Source organism: Furipterus horrens, unplaced genomic scaffold, assembly GCF_987537825.1.
Source record: "Furipterus horrens unplaced genomic scaffold, mFurHor1.1.pri manual_scaffold_10, whole genome shotgun sequence".
Classification (NCBI taxonomy): domain Eukaryota; kingdom Metazoa; phylum Chordata; class Mammalia; order Chiroptera; family Furipteridae; genus Furipterus; species Furipterus horrens.
Genome location: NW_028327180.1, coordinates 12,144,473 through 12,160,714, shown reverse-complemented (window position 1 = coordinate 12,160,714; position 16,242 = coordinate 12,144,473). Strand labels below are relative to the sequence as shown.

At 39.8% G+C, this 16,242-nt stretch overlaps 1 protein-coding gene across 4 annotated transcripts; it reads right to left on the bottom strand.

The window, feature by feature from the left end:
• Positions 1 to 344: 344 nt before the first annotated feature.
• Positions 345 to 14,796, bottom strand: NOAZFP (nucleolar atypical zinc finger). 4 transcript variants are annotated; one of them, XM_090288794.1, is made up of 10 exons: positions 14,773 to 14,796; positions 12,890 to 13,017; positions 10,809 to 10,828; positions 10,637 to 10,707; positions 8,711 to 8,790; positions 5,160 to 5,286; positions 4,610 to 4,714; positions 3,338 to 3,384; positions 2,235 to 2,352; positions 345 to 1,100 (listed from the first exon to the last, which is right to left on the bottom strand). In XM_090288794.1, the coding sequence occupies exons 2-10, from the start codon at positions 13,007 to 13,009 to the stop codon at positions 829 to 831; spliced, it is 960 nt and encodes a 319-aa protein (XP_090144920.1). In that variant the 5' UTR covers positions 13,010 to 13,017; positions 14,773 to 14,796; the 3' UTR covers positions 345 to 828. The 4 variants fall into 4 exon arrangements, with proteins under 4 accessions (XP_090144920.1, XP_090144918.1, XP_090144917.1 ...); XM_090288792.1 differs by lacking the exon at positions 14,773 to 14,796 and adding an exon at positions 14,242 to 14,423; XM_090288791.1 differs by lacking the exon at positions 14,773 to 14,796 and adding an exon at positions 14,251 to 14,423.
• Between the last annotated feature and the right edge of the window lie 1,446 nt (positions 14,797 to 16,242).

Below are 16,242 nucleotides of genomic sequence, written 5' to 3'. Positions count from 1 at the left end.
GCTGCGTGACTGCGTGTCTACCACAATGTTAATCTCTGCTACCTATTTCGCATATTAGATATAAAAAACAAAGCAAACAGATTATACAAAAATATCAGAATGCTTTCCAAAGTTTAAAAAAAATTGAGAACAAGAAATTAAATATCAAAAGTATGTACTGTAATACTAGATTTATTCAAAAAGAAAGTTCTTGGGTAAAACATCTGTGTAATACTATTTCTGATCATGTGTCTGAAAAAGTGGCTATGTATCACCCCTGTCTATACATTTAGGCATTAATAGGTACTGTTCAAAAAATATATTCTGACGAAATAAATGAATCAACAGCTAAAGCATACATATCATGACTAGGTAAGATACCATGAAGATTTAATGAAAATTTCGCATAAAACATCTGATTTGTATCCTGTGGACATACAAAGAAAAATACAATAATTCATTTTATCCATTACATATTAAAAAATCAGACAGAATGGATTTATAAGCAGTGTTTTTCATAAAAACAGCAAATATATTATCCTCCTATTCCTTTATCCTATATATGTAACTAATTGGCAAGACCTACCAGATTACTGAAATCAGTAAAAATCCAATCCACAATGCTTCAATTGTTTGTATTAATAAATACATTACATTTGAAATTCTTTTTTCTTACGCTATAAGCCTGATTATCAGTTCCAATAAAAATGCTATGCCCTGCTCCCTGCCCCCGGAAACGCGACTTTTGCACAAAGCTAAGTGAAGGTACTTCTGAACATCCACACACAATTCGTCAAGCACACACATCCTGCCCCCTCAGACAAGGCCACCAAAGGGCGAGCAGCCCTCCTAGCTCTCCTGTTCCTCATAGTGAGCATAGCCACTGGCATAGGTCCTTCCCAAATTTAAATTAGTAAACAAATCTGATGACTCAGCATCTGAATCCTTTCCACCTTCCTCTTCTTCCTCTTCATCATCCTCTGCTTCGTACTCATCCTCCTCATCATGGTAGCTGGTATCACCATACTTACCAGATGAAAGGTTCTTCCAATAGGCATCATACCCAGAAGCGCCATCTCCCTCTTCACCTCCAGTCTGCCTGCCGAATTTCAGGGAGCGTGCTACAAAACACAGATAAGGATATGGCACCTTGTTTGTCCCCATCCTCTCCATCCTCGTTCTCCTCCACAATATACAGTTACATGAACTTGCCTGGCTGCTTCTTACTCCCAAATGAAAAAGTAAGCCACATTTTTCCTGATTTCCTACCTTAGTATTTAATTGGAAAGAAAGAAGACCTTAAAAACCAACAATCAGTTCTCTCCTGCTTGGAGTCTACATACACACTGCAGGTAACACCATAAAGAGGACAGTGTCACTTCATTGAATCTAGAAAAAGTCAGGAAACAAAACAAGGACAGCACTCTCCAAGTATAAGCTAAATAAGGCATGTTACAAATTAAAATAAAATGCCCTTCATTTGATCAATTAAAAGTTTATTTTCAAATCACAGAAGTGGATTTCATGTCGTAATTTTAGAATTGAGATGTCCTAGAAGACAAAGCTTTCATTTCTTCTTACTAGCAACACAAAGTTTAGTGCAAAAAAATCAGCAAACTCTTCAGCTCCACCTCATTATAGGGCTGTATCTTTGATTAAACAAAGCTATTTAGAATTATGGTTCCATTCTGATATGTTTGATAAAGTAAAATTCTCTTTAACAAATTGTTAGCTGCATTACTCTAAATGTTTATGATAGTCTTATTCCATCATAGAAAAGCTATATAAAAATCAGAAAGCAATTTCCTACAGTAGCAACATAGTACATACTAAGCACAGCTACTCAATACTACACACCTACGAACAGCTTCAGAATGAATTCCAACTTTCAAGTACTAAAAATCACCAGCATTTGAATATTAAGGATTTACAGCTACTCGATTATTTAACAAGGAAGCCTCAGCAAAAACAGAAAAATCACTTCTCTCAGTCTTAAATTTCAGTATTCACCACATCATTAACTGAGGCAAATGCCAAATATCAAAGTGAATAATGGTATATTTTTTAACTTAAATTGAGAAATTTTACCCATATATTTTCCAAAGCTGTAAAATTCCACTTCCTTAAGAGAACACATTCATCTTTTCAAACAGTAAGAGGAAAAACAAAAACAGAAGGAGGAGATAAATCTTTTCTAAGCATGAAAGCACCCCCCTGCCCTCCTGCCACCAACCGCAGTATTTTAAGAGCCATACTCGACATGCTAAGGTCCTTCGTCTCCTGGGTCTCGTGCCCGCATTTAGGGCAGGGAGGCTGCTTTCCTTTTTCTTGTTTAAACACCTTGCTCCTTGTATGATCATCACAGAAACAAGCCTATACAGGAGAAGTAAAAATAAACAATAAGAAAATAATTCTAAACATATACAAAGACGATATTCAATATTTCAAGAAAATTTAAACATATGAGTGGTCAGGGCAGAGATTAAGAGTTTTATTGGGACTGGTCACACTCCTGATTTTCATTCCTTAAGGGAAATGGTCTTTGCCAGGGCTCTTCAGAACTATGGCCTAACCCAAGGCAGGAACCATACACAGGGTACAGTATGTACACACAATTATTCATTCATAAATACATCAGTGTTCACAAGCCCCGCAGAACAACGGTAAGGAGCCTATCTACCCTCCCATGGCATGCACCCTAACCAGGGACTCAGACAGGCCGAGGGCCACTACAGGGCACTGCATGGAGAAAGAAGTGCAGAGGGAGCACTAAACCCGATACAGGACTCAGGAAAGAAAACGTGAAGTCTCCGCTGAGGTCTGAAGGAGAACAGGGGTGCAGTGAAGGTCGAAGAGGAATCTACGGCAGAGGTCACAGTATACACAAAACTGGCGAAGAGTGGGGAGAGAAACAGGAAAGGGTCGGGAGTCTCAGCAGGTACCAGGGCAATGTGCTGAGAGGTCAATCGGCTACATCTACTCAGTGATCTTAGACACGCTGGAGACAAGTTCCATGGAGAGAACTTGACAGAAATCTTCACTCTCTAACAAAGTGCACTTTGACATGAATTAAAATACACTCCCATCACTCTGGTCAGAAAGTTCTCCCTAAACTTCAGACGGAAACGCACTGAGCTGAGACTCGGGGGGTGGGCACTAGTGTCAACTCAGAGGCAGGCCTGCTGGTGCCCTCTGGAAAGTCCCTGAGCCTCCTCAATTCCGGTCTCTAAAATAAAAGAACCAAACTAAACGTTTAAGGGTCCTTGTAGATTAAGAATAGCTATAAGTAATCCAATGAATGGTCATGGAGAATGGGGATTAAAAACAAAACCTAAAAATAAAAAATACACAAATCTACCTTACAACGGAGACAAGAATGTTGACCGAGCCGATTGCATGAAACACCTGTGGGGCAAAATACATAATGTCTACATTCAAACTTGGAATAAAAACACTATTTCCCAAAGATTTGTACCTGAAGTGCTATCTTAGATCAATTACTAAGAGTTCTTTTCTGTCTCATACTCTAACCCAGAGGATATATAAAAATGAGATCAAATTCCCAGCAGCAGGAAGGAAACCAACAACGGCTATCCTCGTACACTTCGAGGTGTTCCTTTGATCTTTAGGAATTTCTATTCAAATATGTAAGTTATACATATAAAGTTGACATATATGTCTTAGATGCAGGTACTCACATATCTAATAATGATATAGGTATGTCATCAACTTTAAATTTATAGTGAATATAAGAATTAACACTTGATACCAAAACAAGAAGCAAATTCAAGAAGGGACTATGGGGGGAATTCCAGTCTTTTCCATGATGGTATCTGCTGTTTAATAAGTGCTACGTGCCAGGTACTATACTAATGCTTCTCTTTTTATGGATTCTCATTTCAATAACTCTTTGGAAAGAAATTAGGATCTTCCTTTTAAGGAAACAGGTTTGGGAAGAGATAGTGATTTGCCCAAAATCATATGGCCAACACGTAGAAATCAAGTAATGTTTAAGTCCAAAACTTGAGCTTTTGAGGATCAATAGGGTAGAAATAAAATGCAATCTATCTGTGAAGGTGATACCATCCGCCCAGTCAGTAACGGTGATCTCAAACTGGAAAATATTTGAGAATTTTGTGTACGGGTTATATACATATGCCTGGCCCCTATTGCAGACTTCCACGTAGAATCTCCAGGGATGAAGCCTGAGCACCTGTATTTAAAACAAACAAACAAACAAACAAAACCTCCGCACGTGTTTTTGAAGCATACTCCTAAGAATCACTGGAAACAAACTAGGGGTAGAATCACTTACTGGGGGGCATTCGGGAGCGTGGGGGGCGAGGAGGGCTATTATGATAACTTGGAGGTGAAAATGACACTTTGTACTCAGGACCAGTAAATCCTGATCAATCCCACAAAACGACGAATTAGTTCAACCAAAATACCACTGGCACCCCTGCTGCAAAAAAAATGGATGTGTTATGCATTTTTTCTACAGACAGAAAATAGGCATTTAGCTAAATTACAGTCCATAAGAGACTGCACGATAAACTAGATTCCTTTTCCATTGTTTAACACATAGTTAAGAAACCTGGATATAAAGAACATGTAATATATAAAAACTTACATTTAAATGTTTCCGCCTCTAAAACCTGGCAGCTCGCTTGGTGTTCAAATTGATCGTCTTCACAGAGAAAGTTTTGGCAAAAAGAACAACTGAATATTCTGCCTCCTATTAGATTAAAAAACAAAACCCAAAAATGTAAATATGGTAAGTTTTCATTTAAAAAACTCCTATCTATAGAACTGCTCAAAAAGGATGGCGAGTTTACTTTACACTTTCACCAAAACGACACAGCAGTTATTTTTGTTCTGGTAAAGGCTACAATGGAAAAAGCCAAAATGAACCATAAAGAAGCAGACTCCCAACTATCCCCTGGCTGCACACACGTATAATACGATGCTCAGAGAAGATCTCTCTCCCAGAACTAGTCTCCCTCCCTGTTTTGGTAAGTAATCCTAGCTACTAGCATTGACTGATACTGACTAAACTGATAACCATATCAGTGTCAGTAGTTAGGAGTGACAGTATCCGGAAAGTCTCCAAGAGTATCCGGAATGTCTGAAAGTCAGCCTTCATTCGGAGCAAACTTCACTGCCTGTATGCACTTGCTCACCGTGGTCCCAGACACCGCGCTCACATTCCACACACTCAGCATCGGCGAGAGGACAGGCACAGGCGTGTGTACTGAGGCATTTCCTACCGTGACACACCCAAGCTTCACAGAAGTCACATATTGCACCCTGCAACCAAGGAGCATGAAAAATTAAATCTTCGTCACTTGAATGACTGCAACCATTGTCTAACCCAACAATTTTCAACCACTGTGCACAGAATTTTTAAAACATACACTACCTATTTAGTTACGAGCACTGACCTCTTTTCTCTTAGACTGTCAAATGAAAAAAGTGACAACGGCCAACACAAAAGCCGACTCTGTGAATGTCCTGTCTTGGACCATAAATATGGAGGTCATGTCACAGAGCTGCATCTTACTGGTCGTATCACACAACTGGGTTGCATCTCACCAGCAATTCTTGGTACCAGAAATACTTATATGCAAGTACATGCACCTCATTTTTTTAAAAGTCACTTCAGAGCAAAAAGTGTAGATAATTAGTATTATTACTTTTGTAATTCAATCAAAATCACAGCCTTTTTTTTTTTAGTCTGACCAACAACAAATATATTTTAGTGTGGTGCAGAATTTTAGTAATTAGTTTATACATGCCATGAGATGAAAAAGGTTGGAAATCACTGGTCTAACCAATAGCAACCCTCAAAGTTGTGCGCATTTAGCTATTTATCAGCCCTCAGTGATAGTGGGTGGCTTCACTGAGGAAAAAATTTTACTCTTCAGGCCAGAATTAAAGAGGGTTTGCTGACAGCTACTATACCAACAACTATTTATAATATACAATCCTGAGCTACAAATCAAAAGAAAAAGCAGCAAGGGGGAAACTACACACTTACCCTAACATTAACCACTGCAGTTAAGGAGCTGGAAGTCTGCCCTTCAAACTGAATGCTAATTCCAATGGAGTATGGAGTCCACAGTTTAAGCATTCTTGTCTATAGCAATTCCAGTAACTAAATTGAATGTTTTCAAATACTAATATTTCTGACTTAAGAAAATTTCTAGAATAACTTAAAGAGAAAATATTAAAACTTCTTTCAGCATCTTTTTTTCTTCTAAGGCAACTTATGATTTAAATCAATTACCATGTTTCTTTGTGAAATAAATTAAAATAAAGTATACAGAACTAAATGATAGGGTAAGACTCTCCAATTCTATATGAAGTAGGATGGTAAGACCATATCTTTCAATAACATATGATCAACAGACTATTAAGAACTAGAACAAATCTTAACGGACCGAATGGTCTTCCCTTCATAGGTGAGGATCAGGGCCATGAGACTGTCCAACCCCAGAGCTACATCATAGGAGCTGAGATTTCAGTCTAGGTGTTCTGAATCTCCGTTCAGTGTTACAGCAGTCAAGGCTCTGTAACACAAATAGTACAGCACTCCCTCACTTATCGCGGGTATTACGTTCTAGACCGCCCCCGCAATAGGTGAAAATCGCAAAGTATGAACCTAACATTTTAGTATTTATATATATTTTAAGGCTTTATAAACCCTTCCCACACACTTATAAACCGTTCCCAGTCCCTTATTAACCTTTCCCATTCCCTAATTAACCTTTTCCACTTTTATAAACACTACTTATGTTCTTAAACATTCTACACTCTTAAAACTACGTAACTCTAACAACATACGTATACAGTACCGCAAAATCCCGCGACATAGCAAAAAATCCGCATTAAATATATTTTTAAAAATCCCACGATACAGTGAGGCCATGACAAGTGAACCAGGATATAGAGACGGACTACCGTATAGAACAAATAGGAAAAGTGTTTTATGACTTGTGAAAATGGATTATCAGTGTAGCTACCAAATCCTCAAGTGTCTCTTAGATTACTCAGGGTTCTAACAACAAAGGGATGGCACACTACACTGGATAATGCAGGAGAGTTTAAGAAAGATAATTTACAAGGACAGGGAAAGGCTTGGAGAAAACATCAAAGAGTGATGAGTTACCGTGCCTGGGCCTGAAGAAACACGGGGAAGGGAGGGAGTTACCAGAACCCCAAGAGAGCCACATGGAGGGGATTACCTTGCTGTATGAAGAGGAACTGTGCCCGACCCACATCCAAACCAGGTCAACCTGGTAGGGAGTGAGCTGGGAGAATCAAGACCCAGATGGTATTGTCCTTCTATCTTAGGTACCCTGCCAGGGTCTCTGACTGGTTGAACCAAAGGGAAGTAATAAGGTAAGAAAGTCATGATCCAGTCAGGGTCCCAGGGCAAATCAGGATGGAGAGGAGGGAAAGGAGAGGGAATCTTGACAGGCAAATAAATCACTTTCCTAGAATTTATAACTAATGATTCATGATTTTCCTTAAATGTTTTCTTTATGTAAGAAAAGATCATAAAGATGCATACAACTCAGTGAATTAGGAAGTATGTGATAAATTTAGACATTAGCAAGCTACCAAGGAAGATTATGATGGGTTTTGAATCTTTGGCTGGTTTTTGAAAGGCAACACTGACAAATCCTACATTTAAAATAAAGAGGAATTCAAAAAATGATTATAATTCTAGCTTCTTGCATCTATAAGATATGCACACACAAAATATATCAAATAAAGCTCTGCCTCTTCATGAAAAACTATGTGTTCTTGGAAAGTTACTACAGATAAAATATTCTGCTTGAGTAAAACAATATTATTTTCATTGTGGCCTGAAATTTGGACCAGAGCATAAAATCACACAATGGAATACAGTAAAACTGGTTAAAAGGATCACTTTCTAGTAAAAAAAAGAAAAAAAAAAAGAGAGAGCAGAATACATCACACAAAACATGTTTTTATTATTTAAAACAATATTTCCTTATATAACTATAGTAAGTGTGGACTTTTTGGAAATATAAAGCTTTTTAAAAAGCTATTAATCCTAGATTCTTTTGGAACTAGGTTGCTTATTTAACCAAAAGCTTGAACCCTGGTTAAACAGGGCTTTCAGTTTGACATTATATGAAATCTAATTAAGACACATTAGAAAGGTATCACTGACAAATGAATTTGTTTAAGTCAACATTAAATAAGTTTTCGTTCCTTGTATGTTTCTGAATAAGAAAAAAAGGAAGCAAAGACAAATGGGTAATAAAAGGAAAAATCATACAAAAAACATGCCACAGATAATCCAGATAACTACAAATTGGTTGAATCAAGGGACAAAACAGTGTGATTATATGGTTATAAAAAATAACCGTTGGTCAGAATGATGTTTTCTTATCCTCGGGCAGCTACTAGCCGAAGACAGTGATTCTCACCCCTTTTATCCATGGCACACATCAACTAATTACTAACATTCTGAGGCATACCAGAAATCTTATTTTTAGCTAATCTGACCAAAAAAAAAAAAAAAAAAAAGTATAATTTTGATTCATTCACACCAGATGGTTGTCACCTTTTATTTGACAATCTAAGGAAAAAGAGATCAGTGCCCCTGACTAAATAGTCCGGTATTGCACGTCCTGAGAATTCTTGCGGCGAACCGGTTAAAAGTGGCTGGTCTAGGAGAGGATGACAGGAAGCTTACCACCATTGCAAGGCCGGTACTGTACACACCCGCGTGCTTGATGACACAGTCTGAAGACTTCATCATGCACTTTGTTTTCCCTAGTAAAGAACCAAATTTGCACTATTAGCCTTGCCAAGTAGTACATGCAAGTATTCACTTATTCTTCGCTTTATCTAGCCCAATTTCCTATGGCAATTTAAAATGGATAGAAATTGACAGTTTACTGCTTACATAACTGAGATCTCATTATCTGAGTCAAACCTTTTGAGATTAGAAATGTATTAAAAATATATTGCATAATAAAGTTATACACTTATGGTAATTCTTACCTGTGATAAAATCAGAAATTGCAGGTTATGCTTTGCAACCTAACCGTTATTATAGCAGTTTAAAACCTTGTGAATTTTCAGATGAATTAAAACATATCTTAAAATGAATTTAACATTTCATAATTCACAATAAAAAGTCTGGTTCAAAGTTTTTGCTTTTGTCTTCCCACAGATGTACATCTCAAACCAAACGAAATCAAACAGTGATTATGCATCTTATCTGGTTCACATTTTAAGTATATTCATATGTAAAAATTTACAAACATAGTCTCCAAGTAAACATTTTTCCAACAGAATTTTTCAAATAGTCCCCAAGTGAGCACAGCAACCAGCAATATGGTAACAGAGCTAAAGTCACAACACAGCCACAAACACTCGGATGCAGCAGCAAATTACCAACCCACAACAGTGTCAGGAGAGTCGCTTATCATACACTATGTGAAGATTAATGATAACATATTAATCACCCATCTCAGACTCCACAAAGTGGGACATGAAAGAAACAGAAGATACTCAGTTTTTCATTATCCTGACCTACCCGACGAACAAAGCCAGGCAACAGGAAATGGGAAGAAAAAGAAACTGGAAATGAGGGGCAGCAGCTCCCCAACTGGTCTCTGTCTAACACTAAGTAAGAGTCAGGAAGTGGGAAATGCACCCCACTACAAATTTAAGCTCAAAAACACTGAAATTATGGGAAGGTCCTAGCAAGAACTTAAATCTCCATAAACTATTTTCTCACTCTATATTCATTTCTTTTATAAAATAAGGATATAAAAACTAGCAGACAAGTTGTCTATCTAAGCCAGTATTCTCTTTTTCATTATGTCTTTCACTAACGATGTCTGCTTTGAAAGCTAGAACTACACTAGCAATAGTCAAGAGATATAGCTCTAAACTTTCTGCAATGTTATCATACATAAACACATTCAAATGAGCACATCCCAAAATGTGTTCCTTCTGAAACTATTACCCCAAAACCAAAAAAGTCTGAGGAAGACTTTCTGACAAACACCAAGCTTGCTCTGTGAACTACCATTTAGTTTTACTCTAGATGATCATTTATTCTTGATAAAAATTTCCACTTATATTTGGGAACCCAGCATGTAGCTTAGGAATTCCACTCCAATCACCTGAGAATCCATGGGAGAAAACTCAAGAATCACATGCTGAAGGCCAAACAGAAAAATAACTGATCACAAAAGCTGGCACCAGGTAAATGTGGAATGAAATCATTCCCAAGGGTCTAACATACCACAGGCAGTATCAGCAGAAATCAAAATTTAGAAAAATAAACAAATGGCTATAGACAAGCCTAAGGACAGTATCATTAAAAATTCAAGATCACCAAGTATTATTAGTCTGAAATCTGACCTTTTAATGTTTAAAACAACATGTTGGTAATCTGTATCTAACCTGTATCTGAATTGTTTTCAAGCATTATAGCAAAGAGAAAATGAAGACTTGATAAGTGTTTTGGTAGGCCAAATAACATTTTGTTATTAATGGTAAGGCATAACACTATTGTAAAGAATGATAAACCCACAGCTTCAAATTAATTAACTGCCAAACAAACATTTGATAAAAGGCAGGTGCCCTTAGTTATCATACTTACCACACTGTGCACAAATTGGTAACTTCTGTACAGAATTACAAAAATAGCAAAACGCTCTATTCTTCTGCCGCCTTGTCATGTAAAATAAAATTTTAAAACATAGTAAATATCAGATAAAAGATTAGAAGACCTATATTATTAGATATAGATATAAAAAGAAATAAAAATTTACCTCTGACACTTGTCACATTCCTGTAAAATATAAATATGACATTAATTTTCTACTGGCTAAAAAACTGCAAACTTAATTGCATTATAAATACCCTGTTCTTCATGTTAAAATATAAGTGACACTTCCCCAAACCCTCCACCTTCCCCCAGAGTACAAGCATCTACACAAAACAAAGGTATACTCTTGGGCATGCTACACTAGAGAAAGAACTGCTACATTCACAAGAGGGTGAATTCAGAGGTAGTATTTTTTAACGAATCACGCCAATAATGAATAGACACAAGAAACAGTAGTGAACACAGTATACTTACAGAAAATCCGGAATCTTAAACACGTTATTAAGAATTCTCAACAATCTGTTCCCTACCCACTTTTCAAACCTTGCTGCGTATCCTCGTTAGATTCAAGCCACTGTTTGTCAGCCAGTCTCAAAATACGCCTTGTCCTCTGTTTTGCATGCCTCACTTATCCTAATCCTTTGCCCTGAAAAGTCCCTCCTCAGTCTTCTTCACCTGTTGGAAGTCCTGGTGATCCCTCCTCTTCTGTGGACTGTACCCCATCCACATTCAACTCTATCCCCTCAGTCCCAGTTGTACCCCTACTGCTACACTTACAAAAGTGTGGCTACTACTACATGTACTCATGTGAACCTTTTCTTGTTTCATCCGTCCCATACCCCTTGTCACTAGAAATGATCCTGACACACTGAAGGGAGTCCCCACTGTCCCCTGCTATGTAATCCTGCTTCCCCGTCCCCCACCCCAGGTATAAACGTTGGTGCTGGAAACGGCACCCGCCCAAGTTCAAAGTATCAAGAGTTCTTTCCCTCTCTGCGGGCCACAGTAACGCCAGTGAGACGTGCAAGCTACCCGTGCCTATGGACCCAAACAACGAAGCGAGACAACCTGAGAAAACGGAACTAATGCGCAAACGACAGAGCTACCAGGTTGTTCCAGGTTCCAGTTGTTCCCACGTTCCAGCTATATCCTCGCCCTGCTCAACTGCACAAGTGAGCCCACTCTTCACGCAATAAACTCTCTCCCTCCCGGGTTACTAAAGTTGCGTCTGTCATTTATAAACGGACAGTTCTTAAGTTATGCACAAAACAACTGATCCATAAGCCCGTGGAGGCAGGACCGTGTCCTTCAGCCACGGATCCCCCCCAGAGGAGATGCACAACAGTTGTGGGATTAAGAGCATTTCCTATGTGTTTGATGAAACAAAAGAAGAAGAAAAAAGGGTAGTAGTGGGTATAGAAAAAGTAGAGAGAAGTAGAAAAAGGGGAATGTAGGGCCACTCAGAGAAACATGGTCAAAGAAAGAAAAGGAGGAAGGCTGGCATAAATAATCTCCTGCTTTTCACAACTTTGAGTAAAGACACTCAGAAATGATCAGAGCTAATCCACTTGCCACAGGGAAAGAAGGCAGTAGAACAGGAAACCGAGAGATGCCAAGAACAGTGCAAAGTTTAGGAATGAGTTACAAAGAACGGCTGAAATGATGAAAAGGCTCCAACTTTTGCGGCAAACTGAATTAAATGGAGAGAAGCTGGAAAATTCTTCGTAAAGACCCCAGTGTGTATCTTGGTCAAGATTTATTTATCACAAACAGTAGCCAAGGTAATAGGTAATATGCTAGGTTTTTAAAAATAACCTAAAATTGCCCTGGGTGCGGTGGCTCAGTGGATTGAGCGTTGGCCTGCGAACCAAGTGTCGCTGGTTCGATTCCCAGTCAGGGCACATGCCTGGGTTGCACGCCAGGTCCCCAGTTGGGGGCGCATGAGAGGCAACCGCACAGTGATGTTTCTCTCCCTCTTTCTCCTTTCCTCTCTCTCCAAAAACAAATAAAGTAAAAAATAAAATAACCTTGTTAAAAAAACAAAACAAAAAAACATAAAATCAAACAAAACTCATTGCTCCTCAGGGTTAATGAAAACAACGGACATGCTTCTAACACAGATTTCAAATTTAATAAAATATACCCAGCAACACCATATTCACTAAAATTTTATTCAGGTGTTTTCGGATAACTGATATATTGATAGCTTTTCAACTATCAGCTGATATCATAAAAAGCTGTTACCATTGAAGCGTTGCACGGGTGTTTAGCTAAATCTATGGTGCTTCTCAACGCCCGAAGCTGCTTTTCCCGCTCCCGGCGGTTCTCTGCCTTCTTCCTCGCGCCGGTCTTTTTCTTGGGCATTTTCCCCTCTTTCAACACAAGAGAAGAGAAGAGAACAATTGCCAAGGCTGCATTTGCTATTTCAGATAACCTAAGAAATGTATTCCCATTAACTTGTAAACCCGGCTCTCATCACTTAGTTGAAAGAACTACCACCTTTAGCAGAACACAATTTTTACTAAATGACACATTTTTATTCGGCTCTTCAGCCATCTGAAAAGTCCACGTTCCCTGAGGATTCCAGCCCTGTCCTGCCTGACAGCGTTTGCCTCCCAGCCCTGCCCGGGGAGGACTCAGCACTCAGTGAGGAGATGACACTAACGAATGAGCAGCTGGCTGCGTGCTTGCTTTTAAATCTGAACCTCAAATTTCTTACTAGGTTTCAAAATACTTTCTTCTTTTTGTCGTCTTTTCTAAGAGTGAGTCTCAAAAATCAACTGTAAAAATTCCCCAAAATAGACTTGGACTTCTAGGCCCTACTCACGACCTAAAAAATTTCAATATTCCAGGGACAGGCTCAAATTTCACTAGCGACCGTGACATACCACCTCCCTGAAGACATAAACATTCTGATTCCAAAAAATCAAAGTGTGTCCGTGATACAAGGGCAGAGTTCCAAGAAAACACACCCTGAAGAGATTCGTATTTCTTATTCGAAAGGGCATACTGTAATACAGCAAAACCATGAACACAATACTGAAGTCTAAATTTGCCTACTTTGGGAGTCACCTTTTACGTTATGTTATCCAATCAAAAGCCAAGTGATGGGAAGTTGCAACTAAAAATAAGGACAAATCAAGTCAGTGAGTTTAGTAGGTGGCTCCTTAAGTGACGTCCAAGTGCACTGGGCACCCTTCCAGAACGTAAAGTGACAAATCTACAGCGTGAGCAACATCGTGCGCTGTTACGGCCCCCAGAGCTCAGAACACAGTCGCGGGGTGATCACACCGCCGGGTTAATTTCCTACCACATCCCCAGGTTGAATCCGCTCAGAAAATTCTGCCAGAATTTTTTTTTCTCCCGTTTGGCTTGAAAATTCAAAGAGCCGATTCTTTTCCTCAGCCTTAGAGCGTGTCCCGTGTTACCAAGTGAGGCAACAGACACGGGGTCCCCGAGGTTTTGGAGGGAAAGCCTGCGGCCGGAGCACCCTGCGGGGTGAAGGGGACGGCGGAGGGGCCATGCGGCTCGGGAAACTGACGACCGTCACCCGCCCGCGTAACTCCCTCCCTCGCGCGCGCGCGCTCCGGGCCGACCTCGCTCACCCTGGCGGGGAGGCCTGGCTCACTCCGGGGGCGCGGGGGCAGGGAATGGAGTGGCGCCGGCCCGCGGCGACAGCAACCCCGGCGCGCGGACCACGATTCTGGGTTAGAACCTACTGAGACCCAAGGAAGGAGGGGAGAGCCACTAGGAGCCGGACCGGATGTCCTCTGACGTCACAGCGTCCTACGGCAGCGCGTCGGCAGGGAAGGGCCCGCCCACTTCTGTTCTTTCCGCCCGGGCCCCTCCCACTCCTGCGGTGGGGGCGGGGCTGTGCATCCTGTAGGAGCACCTGACAGGCAGGGGGAGGGGCTCGGGAGAAGAGGAAAGGTGGGGACACAGGACCCAAGGGGATGGGAAGGCCCCCTCAATCTTATTTTTTCAGAAAAGGCGAGATGTAAAGGAAGAGAAAAATCTAAAAGGAATTGGCAAATGAACTCACAAATTTGGTACTCCATCAGTTGCCTCCGACAGAAAATGCGGACCCAATTCTTTAGGAACATCCCCCAGCCATCCCGACTCCTCACCTTCCGTTTTCCTGTTTGCTGCACAAGTTCTGCTTTCTGTTGCCTGGGGAAACCCTCCGTGTGCCCAGTTTCCGCTGGGCCTTCTGGAACTGCATTCTTCCACGAACAGCTTACACTGGTGAAAATAACCGAGCCAGCCCTGGCTGGCGGGCTCGGGTGGTTGAGCGCCTTCCTGCAAGGCGAGAGCTCCCTTGCTTCGATTCCTGGTCAGGGCACCTGCCTGGGTTGTGGGCCAGGTCCTTAGACGGGGCACCTGCGAGAGGCAACCGATCCATGTTTCTATTCCTCTTTTCTCCCTCCCTTTCCCTCTCTCTAAAAATAAATAAATTAAATAAAATAACTGCGCCAGGTTACATTCAGGGAGGTATTGTCTTTGAGCACTGTGGGATCAGGTATTAGCGCTTATGCTATGAAAGGTCAACTCACAATGGTCAAAGCATCCACTTTTTCACACACACACCCCCCCCCAATTTCTTCCCTTCTCTTTAGGAATGATTATTATTACAATTCTGAGCGTGGAGCTTCAGGTGGAATGAGGTTTCTTTTTTAACTGATTAAAATATTGACAATAAAAGTTATACAGCAAAGTCAAACAGCCCTATCTTCCAAACCTGAAAGGTCATCTACAGTTCACTTTGAACAGAGAATGTGATTTTTATCGAATACAGCCATCTGGATGACAACAGCCATCTGGATGACAACAGTTAACAGATGTCCAAAAATATATATGATTAAAATAAGTTAAAATAAATGAAAAGAGTTAAAGGAGTACTCAATTCTTTCCTACTTAGGAACTAGTAGAAGAATAATGCATAGATAACCTTTAATACCTTTAAAACAGAATCAATATGATAAAAGTTGTAGTATCTTAACGGTTGTACTTGGTGGAGTGTAAAATATAGTAATCATTATAAATATTTGATAACAGATAAGTACTGACTTAAATTATCATTTACTCTTTTAAAGATTAGTATCAAATTGTAACTTCCATAAGGATTTCTTGAAATAACAAGCATAGATGCAGCTAATCTCCAGCTGCTTTCATAATTAACCATGATAAAGCAAAGCACTTTAAATTACAAACATATAAAATAAATGTCACTATTACTCTCGTTTTTCCCTAAAGTCTACTACTTAAAAATGTTAAGACAATGATTAAAAATTACATCAAAACCAGATACAAAATATATCAGTTTGGGACCCTCATTCAGCTACATGTAACTGAAACCCCAAATAACGGTGGACTCCACAAGATAGTTTATTTTTCTCTCATGTTTCAAGAAGTCCAGGACAGGTATGGGGGCTCAAAAACTTCATTGACAAAGTTTTGGGGATTCTTTTGTCAAGGTTCTCAAGGGTAATCAACATCAAGCAACCTTTTAGGCAGGAAAGTTGAGGAAGTGGGAGAAGGCAAAAGAACCCACTAGACCTGAGTCAGCCTCTGTCAGCAGGCTCTCCTGAAAGCCGAAC

Excerpts from the sequence above, each read along its gene's own strand:
- NOAZFP (XM_090288794.1), bottom strand. The coding sequence starts at position 13,009 with ATGCCCAAGAAAAAGACCGGCGCGAGGAAGAAGGCAGAGAACCGCCGG. Across the intron at positions 2,353-3,337 it reads ATTCTTGTCTCCGTTGTAAG|GCTTGTTTCTGTGATGATCA; the intron begins GTAGATTTGTGT and ends TCTCCTGTATAG. Across the intron at positions 1,101-2,234 it reads GAAGGACCTTAGCATGTCGA|CACGCTCCCTGAAATTCGGC; the intron begins GTATGGCTCTTA and ends TGTGTTTTGTAG.